General features: G+C 63.2%; 2 protein-coding genes and 1 pseudogene across 2 annotated transcripts in view; 1 reads left to right on the top strand and 2 right to left on the bottom strand.

The window, feature by feature from the left end:
• The window catches only part of CCM2 (CCM2 scaffold protein), a 44346-nt gene extending 35579 nt beyond the window's left edge, over positions 1 to 8767 (top strand). The window contains exons 5-10 of the mRNA XM_075705541.1: positions 747 to 883; positions 1995 to 2130; positions 3266 to 3323; positions 4124 to 4262; positions 5392 to 5530; positions 8486 to 8767. Coding sequence (XP_075561656.1) covers positions 747 to 883; positions 1995 to 2130; positions 3266 to 3323; positions 4124 to 4262; positions 5392 to 5530; positions 8486 to 8766 — 890 coding nt within the window. The 3' untranslated portion in view covers position 8767. The remainder of the gene's footprint in view (positions 1 to 746; positions 884 to 1994; positions 2131 to 3265; positions 3324 to 4123; positions 4263 to 5391; positions 5531 to 8485) is intronic.
• On the bottom strand, positions 6646 to 6798 carry LOC142593082 (5.8S ribosomal RNA; annotated as a pseudogene).
• A 2642-nt stretch (positions 8768 to 11409) lies between the features above and the next one.
• On the bottom strand, positions 11410 to 21609 carry LOC142593065 (uncharacterized). The gene is given in 13 exon segments (XM_075706518.1): positions 11410 to 11424; positions 11549 to 11671; positions 11801 to 11932; positions 12028 to 12174; positions 12608 to 12691; positions 12789 to 12877; positions 12982 to 13218; positions 14891 to 15209; positions 15211 to 15894; positions 15929 to 17869; positions 17918 to 18197; positions 18273 to 19821; positions 21531 to 21609. Coding segments are annotated over 13 exon segments (5679 nt in total).
• Between the last annotated feature and the right edge of the window lie 886 nt (positions 21610 to 22495).

Below are 22495 nucleotides of genomic sequence, written 5' to 3' on the forward strand. Positions count from 1 at the left end.
GCCCTGGAGGGGTTCAAAAAACGGGCAGAGGTGGCACCTGGGGACATGGATTAGTGAGCAGGGTTGATGGTTGGACTGATGATCTTAGAGGGCCTTTCCCATCTTAATGATTCCCGGTTTTACTTCCATTAAAAAATAATCCAGCCCCCAAGCCAGGAAACGTGAAATAACTCCTCTCCCCTTAATTGGTTTAGCAGTGGACTGGCTAGCGTTAGGTTAATGGTTGGACTGGATGATCTTAAAGGTCTTTTCCAACCTAAACAATTCGATGATTCTATGATTCTTATTTCTCCTAATATCCAATCTAAACCTCCCCTGACACAGCTTGAGCCCATTTCCTCTCGTCCTATCACTGGTTCCTTGGGAGAAGAGCCCGACCCCCCTCCCTGCCCCCTCCTGCCAGGAGCTGCAGAGCGATCAGGTCTCCCCTCAGCCTCCTCTTCTCCAGGCTGAACACCCCCAGCTCCCTCAGCCGCTCCCCACCAGCCCTGTGCTCCAGACCCTGCCCCAGCTCCGTTGCCCTTCTCTGGACTTCGGCCCTGTGCAGCGCTCTGATGGAATTCCTGGGCTCCCGAGAGCTCCCTGCTCCAGGGTGCTTTCTCCCAGCTGTGGGATCCTCTGCCCTCCTGCTTCGGGGCTTTGCTCTCCTCACAGGCAGCCTGCTCGGAGGACAGCTCGCTGTGCGCAGACGCCTTGCTGTTCTCTCCCTGCCTCGACCTTTCCATCACGACTTCTCTCTTTCTCAGCTCAGGACCCCGGGATCTCCCCAAGCCAAAGTCTCTGTGCCGAGAGCTCCAAAGCCCTGACTTCAGGCTCGCTGTCTGAGAGCGGGGTGGTTCCCGTCGAAGCTTGTTGCTTGGTGATCCTGGCTACGGAGAACAAAGTAAGACTCAAAACACTCGATTAAAACTCTGTCCCACGTTGGGGTTGCCTCCAGGGTCAAGCTCCGATTGCGACGACGCTGAGTCTGGGATCGCTGGGAGGTTTTTCTGATCCTTAGATGGTTCAGGTTGATGGTGGAGAGCCACGAGCCCCAGGGTGGCCTCATCTTCCTCTTGCCAAGTGTCCCCTCCATTACATGACCAGATGCTTACGTGGCCGTAGGTTGTGTGACACACATAGGCCCAGTTTTAAGACTGCAGGGCGTGGGTTGGGCTTTGCTGGTGCACAAAGTGCTACCTGGAGGAGAAAAACCTGGTCCCTACTCCAACCCCGTGACCTGGTTTGGACACGAGAGGGTATCAGAAGATGGTTTTCCCTTGGTGGTGGTGCTTGCTGCCCGGAGCTTTCTCCAGCAGCAGGAAATCTGTGAAGACAACTGAATCTCTCCCACAATAGGATTTTGCTAACCGGGGCATTTTCCTGATGCTGACCTGGAAATTTGTTTCATCTGGTGTCTGACTCCAGAGATTCTGATCTCGGTCTGCGTGCTCCTACTTCTACAGCAGAAACCCTTTGCCTCCAGGGTGGAGTTTTGCTCGCCTTGTTTTCAGCTCTAACGCTCTCTGGGGTGCCTGCACCTATTTGGGATGTAGGTTATATAGCCAAAATCCCAGGGAGCTGAACTGAGGAGTAGGACAGAGCATCGACACAAAATCTAGGTGCTATTTCATAGCTGTGGGTTGACAACGGAGCATCCGAGCTCCTACTGCCTGGCTCTGGCCTGTTGAAGAGGGCTGGGATGCTTCTCTGGCAGTATGGCAGGGTGATGAGGGTGATGCAGCTCAGGATTTCGTTTAGCACCGAGGAAAAGCCCAGGGGACAGCAGGAGGTAGCTAACGAGACTCGAGGTTTGTCACCTCCGGCCCTGGAGAACCCTGTGGGTCAAGCAGTGTCCTCTTAGACGAGTGGGTCCCCTCTCCTTGCTGGGAGGACAACACCCTTACAAATACAGCACGCCACTGTCCCACGGCATGCCCGCTGTCAGGAGCTGAAGAGAAAGGCCTCTGTGGTATCTTCTGCCTTGCACCAACCCTTCTTTGCTCCCTCCCCAGGTGACTGCCGAGGAGCTGTGCTCACTTCTCAGCCAAGTCTTCCAGATTGTTTACACTGAGTCCACGATAGACTTCTTGGACAGAGCAATATTTGATGGGGCGTCCACGCCGACGCGGCACATGTCCTTACACAGCGGTAAGTCCGTGCTCACCCCGTTTGCCTCTTTCTCACGGGGCCTGTCTGAGGGTCATAGAATCATGGAAGGGTTTGGGTTGGAAGGGACCTTAAAGATCATCTCGGTCCAACCCTCTGGCCATGGGCAGGGACACCTTCAGCTAGGTCAGGTTGCTCAGAGCCCCGTCCAACCCGATCTTGAACACTTCCAGGGACGGGACAGCCACAACTGCTCTGGGCAACCTGTGCCAGTGCCTCACCACCCTCACAGTGAAGAATTTCTTCCTAATATCTGATCTAAATCTGCCCTTTTTCATTTTAAAACCGTTATCCTGGTCCTATCCCTACACTCCCCGATACAGAGTCCCTCCCCAGCTTTCCTGTAGCCCCTTTCAGCACTGGAAGGCCGCACTAAGGTCTCCCCGCAGCCTTCTCTTCCCCGGGCTGAACACCCCCAGCTCTCCCAGCCTGGCCTCACAGCAGAGCTGCTCCAGCCCCCCGAGCATCTTCGTGGCCTCCTCTGGGCCCGCTCCAACAGCTCCATGGCTGCGCGGTGCTGAGGGCCCCAGAGCTGGAGGCAGTGCCCCGGGGGGGGGTCTCAGCGGAGCGGAGCAGAGGGGCAGAATCCCCTCCCTCGCCCCGCTGGCCATGCTGCTGGGGATGCAGCCAGGAGACGCTTGGCTTCCTGGGCTGTCCCCATCTTCACCAATGTCTGTCACCTCTCCTCCTGCCACCCTCCAAGGTCAGAGCCAGCCTGGTGGCTTCCCTCCTGCAGGGTATTGGGAAAAAAAAAAAGAAACCCTCATCTGCTTTAATTGCGTGTGAGTTGGAGGGGCAGGAGGGCTATCTCCTGCCTGCGGATGTTTCCCCCACTGGGCTATGGGACATCAGCCATCGTCCTTGTCCCCCATACCCTTTGCCTCCCTATTTATGTTGGACGGAGGCACTTAATAAAACAATCCCTTTGCAGTTCTGCATCTGTGCAGAGTTCGTATCCAGTCCTGACACAGCACCGCTCGGCACCATCTCGGCGCCAGCCCTCTCGCCTTCCAGCTGGGAAAGCCAAGTCAGAAATCAGTGTGTGTATAGGTCATGGAGCAGGAAAAGCACCGAATTCTGCCTCTTAAACTCCATGTCTCGCCTGTTTTCCTTGCAGATGACTCTTCTACAAAAGTGGATGTTAAGGAATCTTACGAAACGGAAGCAAGCACTTTGTAAGTTAAAACGCGGTACGCTGAGCTCGCTCGGCACTCAGGCTTATTAGTGCAGCCTCGCTGCCGGCTTTAAGGCCCCCAGAGCAGAAACCGCTGCAGTCTGCACATTGGAAAGCTTCTGCTCGGTCTGGCTGAAACATCGGATGGTGTTTTTCCTGTCCGTGCATGGTGCCGTGGTCCCTGCCTCCGCAGCGTCTGTGGCCGTATTGTTCTGCTGCCGCGGGTTTCCAGAGACGATCACGTACACAATGCGGGTGCAGTCCCTCACATCAGCAAAGCGGGGATGTGACACTCGCCCGGCTGCTTTGCCTTGGTGAAATCCAGCTGGAATTGGGAGAAATGTTTTCCCCAAAGCCCTTTGTTTTGGAAACTTTTTCCCTCCTGAATTGGTGACCACTGAAAATGTTGATAGTGCCTGTGGGCTGAAAACCTGACACACAAACGGGTTGTTTAAAATTGACTGATGCCATTTGAAAATTGCACATTTAATGCCAAAATAAGGTGGTTCGAGACTTTTCCCTGCACTGTTCCAAAATGAGAAAGCGATTGGAAGGGATCTGTGCTCATGAAGGGCTTCGTTTTCAGCAGGTCGCCAAAGCAATGTAGTTCAAGTCCTCCGTGCTGCGTGGGAGCCTTCAGATGCCCTCAAGAGCAGAAGGCTGTGAGCTTTATTGCAGAGAGAGCGCATCTCAACGTGCCTCTCAGCCCTTCCAGGCTCCCCCGTGCCGCGACTGCCAGCGACGACGATGCAGAAGGTGCCCGAGGAGCTCTGGAGGACTCACGATCTGTTTGCGTTTCAGTTCCTTTCCAGAAACCTTGGAGGCAGGTGACAACTCCCCCTCTTCCTTCTCCACACAACAGTCTCCACACATTAAGACCGTCAGCGAGAGCGAGCTGAGCACCACGGCGACGGAGCTGCTCCAGGACTATATGATGACGGTAGGGTGCCGTAGGGTCCCAGGGAAGGGTGGAGGGGGTTTCTTCCCTTTAGGGTGCTCGAGGGCTCTTGGGATTTGGCTTCCTTGCCTCGGTGTGTAGAATGTGAGCCCATGCTGCTCTAGGAACATCCCATCCTCTTTCTTTTCGTACAAGTTGCACTTGGAGGCTTCACGGGACTTGAATACGGGCTCACATCCTTCTCCTGCAGGAGCATAGAATCATGTTTAGGTTGGAAAAGGTCTTTAAGATCATCCAGTCCAACCATTAACCTAACACTGCCAAGTCCACCACTAAACCAGTTCAGGGAAGAGTAAGAATTAATTTCATGTTTCCTGACTTGGGGGATGGATTATTTATAATGAAGGTAAAACTAGGAATCACTAAGGTTGGAAAGGATCTCTAAGGTCATCAGCCTAACCATCAACCCAACACCCCCATGCCCACTAAACCATGGCCCAAAGTGCCACCTCTGCCCGTTTTTTGAACCCCTCCAGGGATGGGGACTCCACCACCTCTCTGGGCAGCCTGGTCTAATGCTTGGCCACTCTTTCCATGAAGGAATTTCTCCCAATATCCAATCTAAACCTCCCCTGGCGCAGCTTGAGCCCATTTCCTCTCGTCCTATCGCTGGTTCCTGGGGAGAAGAGCCCGACCCCCCCTCCCTGCCCCCTCCTGCCAGGAGCTGCAGAGCGATCAGGTCTCCCCTCAGCCTCCTCTTCTCCAGGCTGAACACCCCCAGCTCCCTCAGCCGCTCCCCACCAGCCCTGTGCTCCAGACCCTTCCCCAGCTCCGTTGCCCTTCTCTGGACACGCTCCAGCACCTCAATGTCCATCCCCACCCCTTGTCCCCTCTCACCACGTAACAGCCTGTCACGCCATCGGCGGCACTCCAGGCCCGTCACTTCATGAGTCACGCTCCCTGCGTACGCTCCCGGCTTGTCCCCATTTGGAAGCTGCCGGCTCAGCAGTGGGTTGCACCAGCCTGTCCGGCTTTTCTGTTGGGATGAGCTGGTTCATTACTGCAGCGCTCATCAACTAGCAATAAATCTGGTAAACGCCGTTCCCAGGCTTCCCACCAGCTCTTCCTCCTAATAAGTCAGTGACGGTTGTGGTGTGCTTCTCTTCCGCAGCTCCGAACAAAACTCTCTTCCCAAGAGATCCAGCAGTTCGCAATGCTCCTGCACGAGTATCGCAACGGGGCTTCGATCCACGAATTCTGCATCAACTTGAAGCAGCTCTACGGGGACAGCAGAAAGTTCCTGCTCTTAGGTGAGTGTCAGCTGCCAGGGATTCATCGTGGATGACCGACCGGAGGGCGAGAGCTGGCGTCGGTCTGCTCCCGAGCCCTCGTGATGTGCCTGGTACCGCTGTCTGATGCACGGGCCTTCCACGTGGTCAGTCTGACGGGACGCGATGGGGGTGAAGGGGTGGGCATGGATCGCACGAAGATTCCTTGAGGTGTCACCAAGCAAGGAGCAACACCTCAATCCATTTCTCCTTTGGAGATACCTGTTTCCTGAGGGCAGCTGGGTCTGCCCAGATCAGGTCCTCATCTCAGAGGCTGGAGTCATCCCTCCAGATGCTCACCTCTCCCTCCTGACTGCTGGGCACCTCATGGAATCGTTTAGGTTGGAAAAGACCTTTAAGATCATCCAGCCCAACCATTCACCTAACACTGCCAAGGCCACACTAAACCCATTAAGGGAAGAGTAGTAATTTCATGTTTCCTGGCTTGGGGGATGGATTATTTTTAATGAAAGTAAAAACTGGGAATCACTGAGGTTGGAAAGGATCTCTAAGATCACCAGCCCAACCATCAACCCAACACCCCCATGCCCACTAAACCATGGCCCCCAGTGCCACCTCTGCCCGTTTTTTGAACCCCTCCAGGGATGGGGACTCCCCCACCTCTCTGGGCAGCCTGTTCCAGTGCTTGGCCACTCTTTCTGTGAAGAAATTTCTCCCAATATCCAATCTAAACCTCCCCTGACACAGCTTGAGCCCATTTCCTCTCGTCCTATCACTGGTTCCTTGGGAGAAGAGCCCGACCCCCCCCCCCCCCCCGCCCCCTCCTGCCAGGAGCTGCAGAGCGATCAGGTCTCCCCTCAGCCTCCTCTTCTCCAGGCTGAACACCCCCAGCTCCCTCAGCCGCTCCCCACCAGCCCTGTGCTCCAGACCCTTCCCCAGCTCCGCTGCCCTTCTCTGGACACGCTCCAGCACCCCAATGTCCTTCTTGTGCCGAGGGGCCCAAAACTGGACACAGCATTCCAGGTGCGGCCTCCCCAGTGCCGAGCACAGGGGGACGATCCCTGCCCTGCTCCTGCTGGCCACACTATTCCTGACACAAGCCAGGATGCTGTTGGCCACCTTGGCACACTGCTGGCTCACGTTCAGACAGACATAACCCCGGGAGGAACCTGGGGCCACAAGTGCATTCGCAGTGTTGATGAGCAACGTGTCCTGCAGTTCACATGAATGCCCACAGCTAGCTGCGTTCTTCATTGATGTGCAAGCCATGAGATCCACTGCTAAGAGTTATCTGTCCTCCAGACCAAGCCCCAGGCTTTTCCATGCCTGCTGACAGGAAGAGCCAGAGGGCTCTGGCCCTTGGGCCAGGCTGCTCCGGTGTCGGCTGCGCCGTTCATCTGGGCATATTGAACCTGTGTTCCCCGGAGAGGACTTGACCATCCTACACCCTGGCAGGCAACAGGACCCTTTCGTTCCCCATCATTAAAAGGCTGAGAGCCTTGGGGCTCTTCAAGCCCTTCCTGCTCAAACCCCTTGATTTGATTCTGGCTTTAATAATCTGAAGGAGCATCATTTACGAGAGCACGTGGGCCTGACCTGATGCCTGCTCCGGCCCCGGGGCGGGCAGGGTCTCCCGAGCAAGGGGCTGTAGGCCCAGCACCCCAGTGCCAGTACTGTGCAAACAGCACAGAGACCAAAAGGGAGATGCCTCTTGTCACAGAAAAGTGACATTTTTCACCCTATTTTAGAAGCAGATCTGCTGAGAGTGCTGGGGGTTGCTCACTGGCATCGGCGTGCCGCAGGGAGAGGGGCAGCTCCCAGCAGCCGGCTTCTCCTTCCTTTGTCCTGGGGCTCCGGCAGCGCAGCCGGGCGCCTCCGCCAGCACAAAGACGTTTTCTTCCAGCAGCGCGCACGCACGCGACGCGCTTTTAACAACCCCGGTGCAATGGCAAGGTCGCTGTGCTGGGAGGCTGACTTTATCTTGGCTGCCTGTCACCAAAAAGCAGATCCGACTTGCTTTTCCCAGCCTGGGTGCCGTGCTCTCCCGGGACAGAGCTGAGCTGAGCGCTGGCCACGCTCCCCAGGGCTTTGGCCGGGGTGGGCAGCAAAAATAGAGAGTTGAGGAGCAAACCTTCTGCCCAGGCTCAGACTACGGTAACAAGCTCTTGTAAAGGTTTTTCTTTCAGTTTTTAGCATCAAAAGTATCGAGTCCAACCCTTTTTGAGTGCCCAGAGTTTTCTTCCGAGCACTTTGGGCAGCAACTCTATCCCTAAAGCTGGGACTGGCTCTGGGAAGCAGGGGCAGCTCTCGTTTTTGGCCGGTAAGGACACGCACGATGGAGGGGAGTAGGGAGAGAGGTGACGCTCGGCAGGGCCGCTGCTCCATGCTGGAGGAAAAGGCATTTAAGTAGCCTTATCTTCAACACTTGCTCTTCAGGACTTGTAATTAGGGTGCAAAGAAAACCAACTTATTTAAAATCCTAAAAGGATAATTAGCAGCATCCCGGCAACGCTCTCTGCTTCGCAGGGGCGACAGCCGTGCTGTCTGTGCTCCTTCGGGCGCCTGCATCGTGGGCCGTTACGGCAATAAGCTCAGTAAAGCCCAGCAATATGTTTCAGTGAGGAATTAGCAGACGATCCTTTTGAGCTCAGAAAAAAAAAAAAATCCTGCTTTATAAGCGGGATTTTGTCGTCAGCGGGCAGCAGCTGCCGTTCTCTGGGGTGTAAATGAGAGATGTGGCCGCAAGCCGGAGACCCCAGCGGTCCCCATCTCCCCCAAAACGGCGTCCTCTGCCAAGCCTTGTGCTGTTTTGGGGAGCTGGGGCACAGCGTCGCAGCCGGAAGGCTCAGAAGCCCCAAGGAATTTCAGACAGCTGAGCAAATCCACATGGAAATCCATCCTGGGTGTCTCCCCTGCGTGCCCATGCCGTACAACGATGCTAACGGTTTCCTCCTCGCATTTTCTTCCGTGATCCAGGTCTTCGCCCCTTCATCCCCGAGAAGGACAGCCAACACTTCGAGAACTTCCTGGAGACCATCGGGGTGAAGGATGGCCGGGGCATCATCACAGACAGTTTCGGGAGGTACAGGCGGACTCTGAGCACCACCTCCAATTCCACCACCAACGGCAACGGCGCTGCCGGCAGCTCGGACGACCAGTCCGTCCCGTCAGAGGAGGACGAGTGGGACCGAATGATTTCGCACATCAGCAACGACATTGAAGCCCTGGGGTGCAGCATGGACCGCGATTCCTCCTGAGAGCGAGCCGGGGCAGGACGGCCCCGGCAGCTCCCCGTGCTGGGGCTCGCTCCGGTGCTCTTTCGGAGAGACCCCAGAGCGGTGCCTGCGTCCTGACCGGCGTTCTGGAAGAGGTTTTGGGGTTCGATCGGGATGGAATTACTCTTCCATCCTTATTAATGGCTCCGAGCAGCCGTCGGCAGGCAGCCGGTGCCCTCTCACCATGCCGGCCCGCTGCGGTGGAAGACCCCGACCTGCGCCCGTCCCCGGTTTGGTTTTGCCGGCACACCCGGGGAGCCAAGTCTGCTACAACCCTCTGCCTGGTTTACAGTTTTGCACATGGTATCCCTATTGTAACTGCTCTCTTCCTCCTCCTCCTGTTCTCTTTTTTGAATGAAGTTTACCACAATGTGAATTATTTAAACCTAATTGTCCATGTCGTCGAAACATTGCGGCTCCAGACCCGCAGGAGATGCTGCGGCAGGAGCTGACGCCGACACCGTGTGCATCCCCACACCTCGCCTTTGCTCAGGAATAACGGGGGGCCCGAGGGGTGGGGGGGTGGGGGCACGCAGCCGACATTCTACCCGCCAGCAGCCTCGTGGGTGCCCACGCGCGCCGCTGCCTGCCAGGGCATCGCCTTCCCGCCTGCCGAGCACAAGGGCTTGCCCTCTGCACCCCCCCCCAAGTTTGGGGGACCCCACGGTCCCCCCCAGCACCCATCCCGGGGTGCGTGGTGCTGCCAGGGCTCCCTGGGGACCGTGCCATCCCCCAGGACCACCCCTGGGCAGGGAAAGGCAACCCAGGACCCGCTCTAGGAAATTATTTTGGTTTTTTGGGGGGGGCTGCAGGGTGCGATGTACATGTTGTATATATTTCACATGCAGGTATAAATCACACAGGTTTTTTTTTTTTTTTTTTTAAATCTGTATCCCCTGCCAGAGGCGCGCTCCTGGCAGAGATGCCATCTGCAGGGGGCACCCGAGAAGGGTCAGGGGGGTCCCCCAGTTATCCTAAAGCCCAAACTGGGAGGAAGGATGGGGCTGGAGGAGGGACTGACACCCAGGAGCTGGGCTGGGACAGCCCAAGCAGCACCCCAGGGCTCGGCTGGGGTCTCTGCCACCCATGGGTGCCCATGTCAGGGGGGGTGCTCAGCAGTTTTGGGGGGATCCAGCCTCTCCCCGCACATTCCCCTGCAATTTCTCCTGCAGGTTTGGGGCTGTTGGTCCTAGCACCTTCAGCCCTTCCCAGCTCCCCCGTTAGCCGTCCCCCTTCCTGGTGTCTCCCGCCGTCCTCCCATCTGTCCGTCCCCAGGCAGAAAACAGCCTTCATCCCTCCGGCCTCTCCCTCCCCAGCCCTGCTGCTCTGGCCATTTCTTACCTGCCCTTCCCGGGATCACTGGTGCTGGGTCGGATCCTGCCCGGAGCCGCCGTCCCACGCTGCTTTGGTTGGGTGACCCCCGTCTGCTCCCGGGGGGTCCCCACAGCCCCAATCCCACCCTTTCCCTGGAATTTAAGGGGTGAACGTGGCCAAGTCACCCCGGTGCTTTGGTCCATGGCTCCTGGGGAGCCAAAAAGGGGCCCCCAGGCCACGGAGGAGAGAGTTTGGCCAGGACGCATCCATCCCAGAGAGCTTCTCCCCTAGGAACAAGCATTGACGGAGAAGTTCAAGGTTTCCTTCTGGCACACGTTTCCGCCGTCCGCCGAGGGAAGGGGAGATGGGGGGGTGATCCCAGCTCCATCCCCTGGCTCCAGGATCCTTGGGAATCAGGGAACGGAGATTTTCCTCCTTTTCTTAAAGCCCAGGAGGCCACGGGGGGCCATTCCTTAGTGCCTTGTTATGCAGTTAGAGATTAAAAACCCATTGCACATGTGGATGTTTAAGTCACTGAAGACTTAAAATTTGGGAAAAGAAAAAGCAGCGCCCGATTTTTGACGTGATTGTATACGGAGAGCTATAAAACAAAACCTGTAACAGCTCGCAGTGGGTTTTTCTTTTTTTTTTAATACTTCAGTGGGAAATGGAGCTTAATTCTGGAATTAACCCTCTTGTAGCGTTCCGGCAGCGGCCGCGGGGGTTTCTGCCGCCTCCGTTTCCCCATCGCCGGCCCTGGTGGCCCCGGGGGACTCGGCGCAGGGCGGCTGCGGTGGTCCCGGGGGGAGGCTGTGCGTGTTACGCTTTCTGTACGGAGTATTGGTTACAGGTAAATATAATTCTGCACCCAACGCTGGTTTGTCTCCTTGATAAAGCCCTCGCTCACCTCCCTCGGGCTTCGCCAAAGCCCGGCTTCGTTACGCGCCTCCAAATTAGCAACAAGGGGGCAAAGCCCCCGCGGGTTTGGGACTTGGGCACCCTGCGTCCCACCACGGTGGCCTCGATGGCACCCGCTTGCAGCCCCCGCATCCCATCCCACTGCCGGGAACGGGGTGCCCTGAGCCCCCCCAAACACCCCCCGAGACGGGACCCCTCCGAGATACGGGGCTGGGGGAGCCGCGACCCCCCAAAATCACCGTAAGCGGAGGCGGTGTGCGATCCAAGTGATACATGAGGCCGTTTATTGAGCGTTACGGACGAGGAAGAGGAGGATGGGGGGGTCTGGAGGAAGGATGGCGGCGGGGGGAGTAACTGTGCATCTATACAGGGGGGCCGGGACGCCGCCGGCCGCTACATGGTCAGCTCCTGCGGGAGAGAGCAGAGCATCAGGGACCACCCCGGCGGGGGTTTGCACCCCTAATTCGGGCGGGGAGAGGGCCAGGGGGTCCCGTGTGCCCCCCCCACCCCCACCCCGTTCGCAGCCACTCACCATGATGGCGTTGACGATGTCGTTGTTGTTGTGCCGAAGCGCCCGCACGGCTTTGGGGCGCGAGACGTTGGCCTGGGCCATCACCAGCTCGATGTCCCTCACCTCCAGCCCCGTCTCGTCCACCTGCGAGATGGGGCGGGGGGGACATGGCCGTCACCACCCCCCCACCCCCCCCCAAAAAGGCACCAACCCCATCCCACCCGCGCCCCCGGGACGCGGCGGGGGGGGTCCCCTCTCCTCCCCAGCACCCACCTCCTCCTCCTCCTCGCTCTCCTCCTTGATGGTGAGGGTGGGGGCCGTCTCCGTGATGAGGGGCGAGTGCTCCATCGGCACCTTGAACTTCTCCGCCGCCGCTTTGTGCACTTGCTGCGACAGGTCCTCGATCTGCGGGGACGTGGGGGTCACCCGCCCGGCCCCAAAAGCCGCTGGCCCCAAGGATGGGACCCCCAACCTCACCCCAGATCCCCCTCCCCCATCACCTTGGCTTCCCCGAAGACGATGTAGATGTCGGACGCGGGGCTCTTGAAGACGTCGGGTTTGGTGATGACGAAGAGGATGTTCTTGGACTTGCGGATGGTGATGCGGGTGACGCCGTGGATCTGCCGCAGCCCCAGCTTGGACATGGCCTGGGGACACAGGCAGGGGTGACCCCGTGCCCCCCTTTTTGCCACCACAACACCCAAAGCAGCCAAAAGCGGGGGGCTCCAGCTCCCCAACACCACCCCAAAACCTCTGGGACCGCAGCAAAACCAGTTGGGACATTGTTGTCCCCCAGCACAGCCAGGTTGAGCCCCCCCCAAAATGGGGGACCCCACATCACCCCCCCACCCCAGCACTGAGACACCCCAGCATCACCCAGAGCCCCCCAAAAGTGGGGACCTGCCCCCCAACACCCCAGGGCTCTCCCCATGCCCAGGGCTAATCCCCCTGCAGCCCATCTTACCCCCCCCCAATGCTGGGACAGGGACCCCAGCCCCATTGGGGGACCCCCAGCCCCACAGGAGACCCCCAGCCCCATTGGGGGACCCCCAGCCCCATTGGGGGGGGTTCCCCTCCCACCTTCCTGGCCTTCTTCTCGCTCCGGCTCTGCTTCGCCTTGCTGACCGTCTCCTCCCCGGTGCCCAGCGAGTGGGTGAGCTGCGCCTGCCAGAAATCAGTGGGTGAGGGCAGCCCCCGGCCCCGCCACCCCCAGGGGGGTCCCCATGGCCCCCTGTCCCCCCAGAAAAACCCCAACCCCTACCTGGCTCTGGGCCGGCGGTGGCTCCGAGCCCTCAGGCTCCTCCAGCTCGGGGATGGACTCATCGTTGCTCTCCGACTCGTTACAGGACCCTGCGGCCAAGCAGAGGGGTGGGATGGAGACGGGCACCCCTCCAAAAAAACCACCACGGTGGGGGGGACCCCCCACAAGGACCCCCCCCCACCTCATCCCTCACCTTTATGGTTGGCCTCGCAGCGGCGAGGGGCCGGGGGCTGCTTGTCCTGGCGCAGGGCGATGCCGGCGGCTTCCCGCAGGCGCTGGATTTCGGGGCAGGGGTACGGAGCCTCCGCCTCGCTGGAGGAGCTCGACTCCGACTGCAGGGACCCCCGGGGGGGCCCCCGGCTGCCCGCGCTGCCCATCCCTGCCTGCCTGCCCCGGGCCTCCTTCTCCTTGCGTGGGGAGGGCTGGGGGACTGCGGGGGGTGAGGGGAGGGTGTGAGCTGATGGGGACCCCCAAAATCATCCCCGGGGGGTTGCACCCAGCCTGCTCGCCCCCTTCATCCACCCTGGGACCCCCAGCACCCCACCAGTGGGTGATGCCCACCCTGGTCCCATGTGAGACCCCATGGGGAGCAAAGGGGGGGGGCTGAGCTGATGGTGGCCCCCAAAATCCCCTCCCTGGGGTCAAACCCAGTCTCCCCACCCCGGGACCCCCCAAAGGGGACCCCCAGCACCCCACCATGGCTGGTACCCAGCAATGCCCACCCTGGCCCCACACAAGATCCCATGGTGGGCAAGGGGGGTGCTGAGCTGATGGTGGCCCCCAAAATCCCCTCCCTGGGGTTGAACCCCGCCCACTCACCCCCATCACCAACACTGGGACCCCCCCCTAAAGGGGACCCCCAGCACCCCACCAGTGGGTGATGCCCACCCTGGTCCCATGTGAGACCCCATGGGGGGCAAAGGGGAGGCTGAGCTGGTGGTGCCCCCTAAAATCCCCTCCCTGGGGTTGAACCCAGCCTGTTCACCCCCAACACCCACCCCAGGAGCCCCCAAAAGGGGACCCCCAGCACCCCACCATGGCTGGCACCCAGCAATGCCCACCCTGGTCCCACACAAGACCCCATGGTGGGCAATGGGGGGGGCTGAGGTGATGGTGGCCCCCAAAATCCCCTCCCTGGGGTTGAACCCAGTCTGCTCATGCCCGTCACCTACCCTAGAACCCAAAATCCCCTCCGGGGGGTTGAACCCAGCCTGCTCACCCCCATCACCCACGCTGGGACCCCCCAAAAGGGGACCCCCAGCACCCCACCAGTGGGTGATGCCCACCCTGGTCCCACACAAGACCCCATGGTGGGAAAGGGGGGGCGCTGAGCTGGTGGTGCCCCCCAAAATCCCTTCTGTGGGGTTGAACCCAGCCCACTCACCCCCATTGCCCACCGCAGGACCCCCCAAAGGGGACCCCCAGCACCCCACCAGTGGGTGATGCCCACCCTGGTCCCACATGAGATCCCATGGTGCCAAGGGGGGACTGAGCTGGTAGGGCCTCCCAAAATCCCCTCCATGGGATCAAACCCAGCCCACTTGCCCCCCATCACCCACCCTGGGACCCAAAATCCCCTCCGGGGGGTTGAACCCAGCCTGCTTGCCCCCATCGCACACCCTGGGACCCCCAGCACCCCACCAGTGGGTGATGCCCACCCTGGTCTCACACAGGACCCCATGGCAGACAAAGGGGTGGGCTGAGCTGATAGTGCCCCCCAAAATCCCCTCCCTGGGGTTGAACCCAGCCCGCTCACCCCCATTGCCCACCCTGGGACCCAAAATCCCCTCTGTGGGGTTGAACCCAGCCCGCTCACCTCCATCACCCACCCTGGGACCCCCAAAAGGGGACCCCCAGCACCCCACCATGGCTGGTACCCAGTGATGCCCACCCTGGTCCCACACAAGACCCCATGGTGGGTAACGGGGCTGAGCTGGTGGTGCCCCCCCAAAAATCCCCTCCATGGGGTCAACCCCAGCCCATTTGCCCCCATCACCCACCCCAGGACCCCCCAAAGGGGACCCCCAGCACCCCACCAGTGGGTGATGCCCACCCCAGCCCTACGGTGACGGGTGGGTGCCCCTTGAGGGGGGGTCTCTTACCCTCGAGGTGCTTCCTGGAGGGCGGCAGGACAGACGGACGCTCCTCGCCGGCGGGGAGCCCTGAGGTGTCCTGGGGGCCGCGGGCCGGATCCGGGCACGGCGACGCCGGCAACGGCGCGGCGGCGAGAGGAGGCACTTGGCTGAGTTTGGGGAGCGCGGGGCAGGGGGCCGGCGGCGGGCTGGGGGGCTTGGGGGGGGTTTGGGGTGCTGCTTCCCCAGCCGGCTCCGGGGGGGGCTCCGGCTGAGCATCCCCAGCACCTGCAGCGGGCTGGGGGCTGGATTCGGCCCCCGCCATCACCTCCTCTTCCTCCTGCTGCTCGGGGGGGGGCCGGGGGCTCACCAGGGGGGCTCGGGGGGCCGCCCTCCCCCGGGACTTTGGCATCGGTTTCCCCAGCAGTCTGGCTCGGGGGCTCCTCCGTCCCCCCATCACCGGGGGGGCTCTCCAGGGGCTCTCCCGGCACCTCGGGGGGCTCCGGGGGCCTGGGGAGGAGGCGGGGGGCCGGCAGGTCCCCAAAGGAGCCCCGTAACATGGCGGTGACCCGCTGCCGGTCCTCCCGGCGTTGCCAGGCCGCCCCGCTCTCCGAAAAGGCACCGGGTGGTTGGAGCAGTTCGAGGGGGGCCGGGGGGACCCCCACGTACACCTCCCGCTCCGAGGCGGTGAAAATCAACGGGGGGATGGCGGGGGGAGAGGCGGGCAGGCAGAGGGCCAGGCAGCGACCGGCGGCCTCCTCTTCCTCCTCCTCGGAGGACGGGGGTCTGCGGGGGACGGCGGCCTCGCCGGCGCTGTCCTCGGGGGCCGTGAAGAAGCTGGAGTCGGTGCGGGAGCGGGAAGTCTCCAGCAGCTCCGGGGACGATTCCTCGGAGGAGGCAGTGGCAGCGTCCCACTCCTCAGGGGCTTCGCCGAGGGCCCCGGCGGGACGCGCCGGCGTCCCCTGCCCCGTGGGACACGCGGTGGCCGGGGGCTCCGGGGACTCGCCGGCCGAGGCCGCCCCGTCCGCCAGCTCCTCGCCGGCATCGCAGGGGGACGCGTCCTGTGGCGGGGGGGGACGGTGCCGCGACGCCGTCCGGTGGGCTGGGCGTCACCAACGGCGCTAGGTCAGGGTCCGTGGCTGCGGTGTCCAGCTCGTCCGGGGGGCTCGGTGTCACCAATGGCACCAGGTCGGTGGCTGCAGTGGCCAGCTCATCCGGCACGCTGGGTGTCAGCGATGGCACCAGGTCGGTGGCCGCGGTGGCCGGCTCATCCGGCACGCTGGGTGTCAGCGATGGCACCAGGTCGGTGGCCGCGGTGGCCGGCTCATCCGGCACGCTGGGTGTCAGCGATGGCACCAGGTCGGTGGCTGGCTCATCCGGCACGCTGGGTGTCAGCGATGGCAGCAGGTTGGTGGCCGTGGTGGCCGGCTCGTCCAGTACACCAGGTGCCACTGATGGCAGCAGGTCGGTGGCCACAGTGTCCGGCAGGCTGGGCGTCACCGATGGCACCAGGTCAGTGGCTGCAGTGTCCGGCTCATCCGGCAGACTGGGTGTCACTGATGGCACCAAGTTGGTAGCCGCAGTGTCCGGCTCATCCAGTGCACTGGGTGCTGCCAATGGCACCAGGTCGGTGGCCACGGCATCTGGCTCATCTGGTGGGCTGGGCGTCACTGATGGCACAAAGTCAGTAGCCACAGCGTCTGGCTCGTTGGGTGGGCTGGGCGTCACCGATGGCACCAGATCGGTGGCCGCAGTGTCCGGCTCGTTGGGTGGGCTGGGCGTCACCGATGGCACCAGATCGGTGGCCGCAGTGTCCGGCTCGTTGGGTGGGCTGGGCGTCACCGATGGCACCAGATCGGTGGCCGCAGTGTCCGGCTCGTTGGGTGGGCTGGGCGTCACCGATGGCACCAGATCGGTGGCCGCAGTGTCCGGCTCGTTGGGTGGGCTGGGCGTCACCGATGGCACCAGATCGGTGGCCGCAGTGTCCGGCTCGTTGGGTGGGCTGGGTGTCACCGATGGCACCAGATCGGTGGCCGCAGTGTCCAGCTCATCCGGTAGGTTGGGCGTCACCAGGTCAATGGCTGCGGTGTCTGGCTCATCCAGCAGGCTGGGTGTCACTGGTGGCACCAGGTCGGTGGCTGTGGTGTCCGGCTCATCTGGCACACTGGGCATCACCGATGGCACCAGGTCAGTAGCCATGGCGTCCAGTGGGCTGGGCATCACCGATGGCACCAGGTCAGTAGCCACAGCGTCCAGCGGGCTGGGCGTCACCGATGGCACCCGGTCAGTAGCCACGGTGTCTGGCTCATCCAGCACACTGGGTGTCACCAAGGGCACGAGGTCGGTAGCCACCGTGGCTGGTGGGCTGGGTGTCACTGATGGCACCAGGTCGGTGGCTGTGGTGTCTGGCTCATCCGGCAGGCTGGGTGTCACCAGTGGCACCAGGTCAGTGGCCATGGCGTCTGGCTCATTGAGCACACTGGGTGCCACCAATGGCACCAGGTCAGTGGCCACAGTGTCCAGCTCATCTGGCGGGCTGGGTGTCACTGATGGCACCAGGTCAGTGGCCATGGTGTCCAGTGGGCTGGGCATCACCGATGGCACCAGGTCAGTAGCCACGGTGTCTGGCTCATCTGGCAGGCTGGGCGTTGCCGATGGCACCAGGTCAGTAGCCACAGTGGCCGGTGCACTGGGTGTCACCGATGGCACCAGGTTGTTGGCTGTGGTGTCTGGCTCATCTGGTGGGCTGGGCGTCACCGATGGCACCCGGTCAGTAGCCACGGTGTCTGGCTCATCTGGCGGGCTGGGCATCGCTGATGGCACCAGGCCAGTAGCCACAGTGGCCGGTGGGCTGGGCGTCACCGATGGCACCAGGTCAGTGGCTGTGGTGTCTGGCTCATCTGGTGGGCTGGGTGTCACCGATGGCACCAGGTCAGTAGCCACGGTGTCTGGCTCATTCGGCGGGCTGGGCGTTGTCAATGGCACCAGGTCGGTGGCCACAGTGTCCAGCTCATCCAGTACACTGGGTGCCACCAATGGCAGCAGGCCGCTGGCCACAGTGTCTGGCTCATCTGGTGGGCTGGGCGTCACCGATGGCACCAGGTCAGGCTCAGTGGCCACCATGTCCAGCTCATCGTGGCCATCAGTGGCTGCCAGCTCGGCGCTCCCCGCTCTCACAATGCCAAGCTCACGGTCGCTGTCACCATCATCGTCACCGTCACTCCCAGGGCCGCCCTGGGGCTCCCCGTTGGCCGCTGCCGCGTCATCGTCCCCCCCCATCCCATCGGTTTGGGGGTCCCTGGGCTCCCCGGAGCAGAGGCCCGGGGGCTGCAGGACGCTGCCGCTCGCTGCCGGCTCTGTGCCAGGCCGCTTTCCCGGCGCTGCCATGCCGGAATCAACCTTTGCCGCTGGCTCCTCCTCGGCGCCTGCCATGGCCGCCGTCTCCTCTGGGAGCTGGGGGGGCTCCGGCGGGTGACACCCCCCCGGGACGGGGTCCAGCTCCCACAGGACATCGGGCTCCAGGGCTGAGGCCTCCTCCAGCTCCGAGGAGGAAGAGGAGGAGGTGAGGAAGGTCTCACCATCCTGCTCCACGCCGCCTTCTCCAGAGGGTGCCGGGGGGGTCTCGCTGCCATCCCGCTCCCGCGTCCCCGGTTCCATCCACTCGTCGCCGAGGTCTTCCTCACCGGCATCCTCCACGCCGGGCGCCACGCTCACCGGCTCCTCGCCGCGGCGGTGCCGGGGGGACCCCTCCGGTGAGGGAGAGCCCGCCGGGGCTGTCCCGGCGTGAAGGTGGAGCTCGATGCCGCCGTCCCCCGAGGCGTCGGTGCCGGGGGGAGCGGTGGCCGTGCCGGCGGACCCCGCCTCGGCCCCCATGGCGTGGCGCTCGGTGCCGTAGAGCCGCTCGTCCTCCTCGCCATCATAGGCGGCCGAGTCGGAGGAGGCGGAGGTGTCGTCGCGGAAGGCGAAGGACTCGTCCACCCCCTCGGTGATGGAGGTCTCGGACAGCGAGCGCAGGAAGGAGGCTGAGGTGCTGCCACCCTCTTCCTCCTCTTCTTCTTCTTCCTCTTCATCCTCCTCCTCGCCGGAGAGGTGCAGGGGGGCCGTGCCGGCGGGCAGCGGGGCGATCTCCACCGCCTCAGCCTGGAAGAGCAGGCTGCCGCGGAAAGGCAGCAGCGCGGCCGGGATCAAGCCGGCGCCGGGCAGCCCCTCGCCCCCGGACACATCCCACTCCTCCTCCTCCTCATCCTCCTCCGGCGTCTGCCCATCATCATCATCCTCATCATCATCATCATCCCCCGGCGGGGCGAAGGGTTCATCTTCCTCATCCTCCTCAGGAGATGGTGGGGTGAAGGCAGGGGGGTGTTCCAGGCAGGTGGGCAGCGCCGCCATGGCTTCTTCGGCCTCCGCCAGGCCTTCGGCCTCAGCTTCGGCAACCAGGTTGGGGGAGCAGGACGGGGAGGTGCTAGCGGTGCCGGAGGAGCCCCAGCTGCCCCCCTCGGCCGTCATGTAGGAACCGGATGGGGAGGTTGGGGGGGAGCAGAGCCCCTCGCTCTCCCCGTCCGTCTGCTCCTCGGCGGGGGGCGGCAGCAGCCGGGCCCCCCCGGCCCGAATCGGGGTGGAGGGGGCCGTGAAGAAGAGATCGGGGTCCAGGGCGGCGGCGGGGGGTCTGCCCGGGGGGGGCTCGGCTCCTTGGCGGTGCAGGGGGTCTTTGGTGGGCGCGGGGAAGGGGCAAGGCACGGCGGGCGCGGGGGGCTCCCCCCGGAGCTCGGGGGCTTCGGGGGAGCGCGTCTCCTCCCCCATGACGATGCGGGTGTCCAGGGGGTCCGCGGGCAGGGGGGGCCGGCAGGCCTCGCCGGCGGGGGCGGCGGCGGGGGGCCCCGGGTCGCAGCTGGCCCCCTCGGGCTGCGGGCGAGCCTCCTCCTTGGCCGGCATCGGCGGGGGGCTCGTGGCCGGCGGGGGGGCTGCGGAGAGAGGGGAGACCCCCCCCCCCCTCAGTGCCATGGCCCCCCCCAAATCACCCCATGATGGGGGGGGCACAGGTAGGGTGCTGCCCTGGCAGGGGGCACCCAGCCAGGCTGGTGTCCCCCCCCCCCCTCCAAGGGTGGGGGAACAGGGTGACCCCCACCCAAAGCACCCAGGGGGGTCACTGCAGGGTTTAGGTGACACTGGGGGGGGACAACACCAACAGGCCCCCCCCATCTCCAGCCCCTCTCTGGGGACCCTTGGGGTGCAGCTGCATTAAGGGGGGATCCCGACCTGGGTGTCCCCAAGCAAGGGGGACCCCCACACCCCCCAAACAGAGCCCAGCCCCCCCCCCCCCCCCCCAGCACCTCCACTGCAATGCACTCTGCACCCACCCATGCACTGAGTTTGGGGGTCCTCAGCCCCCCCATTTCCCAAGCCAGGGGGTGGGTGCAGCCCCCTCCCCACCTCACAGACACCCCAAAACCCCCTCAGGGAGGGGGGGCAGGATGGGGGAGCAGCCCCCCCACATTACCTGGGGCCCCCAGGGGCAGGTCCATGGGGCAGAAGCAGCAGGGACCCAGCTCCAGCACCCAACCCAGCACAGCCCCATCGCCCCCCCGGGGGCTTTATGGGGTGGGGGGTGGGGGGTGGGGGGGGCGGGGCGAGGCCGCAGAGGCTGCTGGGAAGGGGAGGGGCCTCACCTGGGTATTTAGGAGGCGGGGGGGAAGGTGCCCCCCCCCAAGGGTTGGGGGGGGGGGTCATTCCGGGGGTCGTCCCTGGGAACTGGGGGGGGCTCTTAAAGGGTTAAAGTCGGGGGGTGGCTGCCCAGGGGGTCCCTGGGGCTGTGTCCCCCCCCCAGACAGTTTGGGGGGGCTGGCACTGCCCTACGGGGGGGTGCTGGGACCCCCTTAACTCTGCCCTTCCCGCCCTGTTCCCAGCCCGGGGGGGGGGTTTGGGGTCCCCCCCCAGCTCCCACCTGGCGCAGGGACCCTACGACCCCCACCCACCCACTGCTCAAACCCTCACCCCCTTTTTTTGGGTGAACCGCAGCCCCCGCACCCCTCCGAACCCCAGCAGAGGGGAAACTGAGGCACAGGGGGTGGGCGGCAGCAGGGGGGACCCCCCCCACCCCAGTGCGTCCCTGCGTCCCGGGCAGGGTGACCTTGGCCCGCGGCTCCGCACCGCCCCGTGCCTCAGTTTCCCCACTCGCTGGTCCTGGGGGGGCCAGGATGGGGCTGGGGGGGGGGGGTGAGCCCCCCCCAGGGGCACCCAGACCCCCCTCCGGGCACCCAGACCCCCCCCACCGGGGCACCCACACCCCCCAGGGCCTGCTGGCGCGGGGGGCACAACCCGAGGGGCTGCTGAGGGGTGGTGGGGACATGGGGGGGGGGTCCCCAAAACCGTGTCCCCAAAGTCACCTCCCGCATCGCCCCGGGGGAACCGGTACCGGCGCTCCCCGGTGGTGCCGGGTGCCGAGAGCTGCCGCCGCGGCCGGCCCTGCGTCCTCCATCCCGCATCCTTCCAGCCCTCCTGTTCCATCCCGCATCCTTCCATCCTCTATCCCTGTGTCCCGCATCCCTGCGTCCTGCATCCCTGCGTCCCGCATCCCTGCATCCCGCATCCTTCCATCCTCCATCCCGCATCCCTCCATCCTTCCACCCTCCACCGCGCATCCCCTCTCCCCGCGGCCTCCCCTCGGCCTCACCTGCCTCCGATCCCTCCGGCATTCCCGTTTCCTTCTCCAATCCCCCCAACCCTTCGGTTTTCACCGATTCTCCGGGCATGGCGATGCCAGAGCCCGGCCGGCCGGCCTGGGCGGCCGCCTGCCACCCACCCCGCTCAGCCGCCAGCACCCTTGGCGTGAGCCGGGCGACGAAGGCGGCTGCGCCGGGAGAAGCGGAGCATTAGTGGGGCTCCGGCGGGGGGGCCGGCAGCGGGATCAGCCCCGTCATCCCAGATGATGTCAGCAGGATTTTTTTTTTTTTTCCCTATTTTTTTTTTTTTTTTCCCTCCTGCCTTTTCTTTCTCTCCGATTTGTTTTTTTTTTTTTAATTTTTTTTTTTTTTTTAATCTCCGGGCGAGAGCGGGGTGTGTGCCAGGCACTGCGGCGGTGGGAGGGGAGGGAAGGGCCCACCCCAGCGCCGCTTGCATCAGCTCCGGAGCGGGCGCAAGGGGGGGACCCCCCCACCCCTCAGTTTCCCCCGGATTAATGAGAACAGGGAGGGAGGTGGGATTCTGCACCACCCCCCCAAAAAAAAAAAAAGGGGGGGGGGGCTGCCGAGCACCCAGCGGTGTGCTGGGGTGAGGGGGAGCCCCCCGAAAAGGAGCGGTGACGCTGTGGGTTTGGGGGGGGCCACGGCGCCGTCCCCACCCTGCGCGTCCCCGCGGGGCATCGCCCAGCGCCCGGGTACCGGGCGGGCAGGATGGGTGCCGGCGCGGTCGCCATGAGAACGGCCCTTCTCCTCCTCTCGTCTCCATGGTGACGGTGAGGAGGATGGGGATGGTTTCCTGGTAACGTTTTTGGGGAGGCGACGGGGGGGTACCCCCATTCGGGGCTGGCGATGGGGAGACCCTGGACAGACGGATGGACGGACGGCTCCTTGGGAGGAGGGAAGGAGATGCCCGGCAGGGACCGAGCACCCCAGGACCCCCCCGTCCCAACCGGGGACG

The sequence above is a fragment of the Pelecanus crispus genome, chromosome 2 (genome assembly GCF_030463565.1).
Source record: "Pelecanus crispus isolate bPelCri1 chromosome 2, bPelCri1.pri, whole genome shotgun sequence".
Lineage (NCBI taxonomy): Eukaryota > Metazoa > Chordata > Aves > Pelecaniformes > Pelecanidae > Pelecanus > Pelecanus crispus.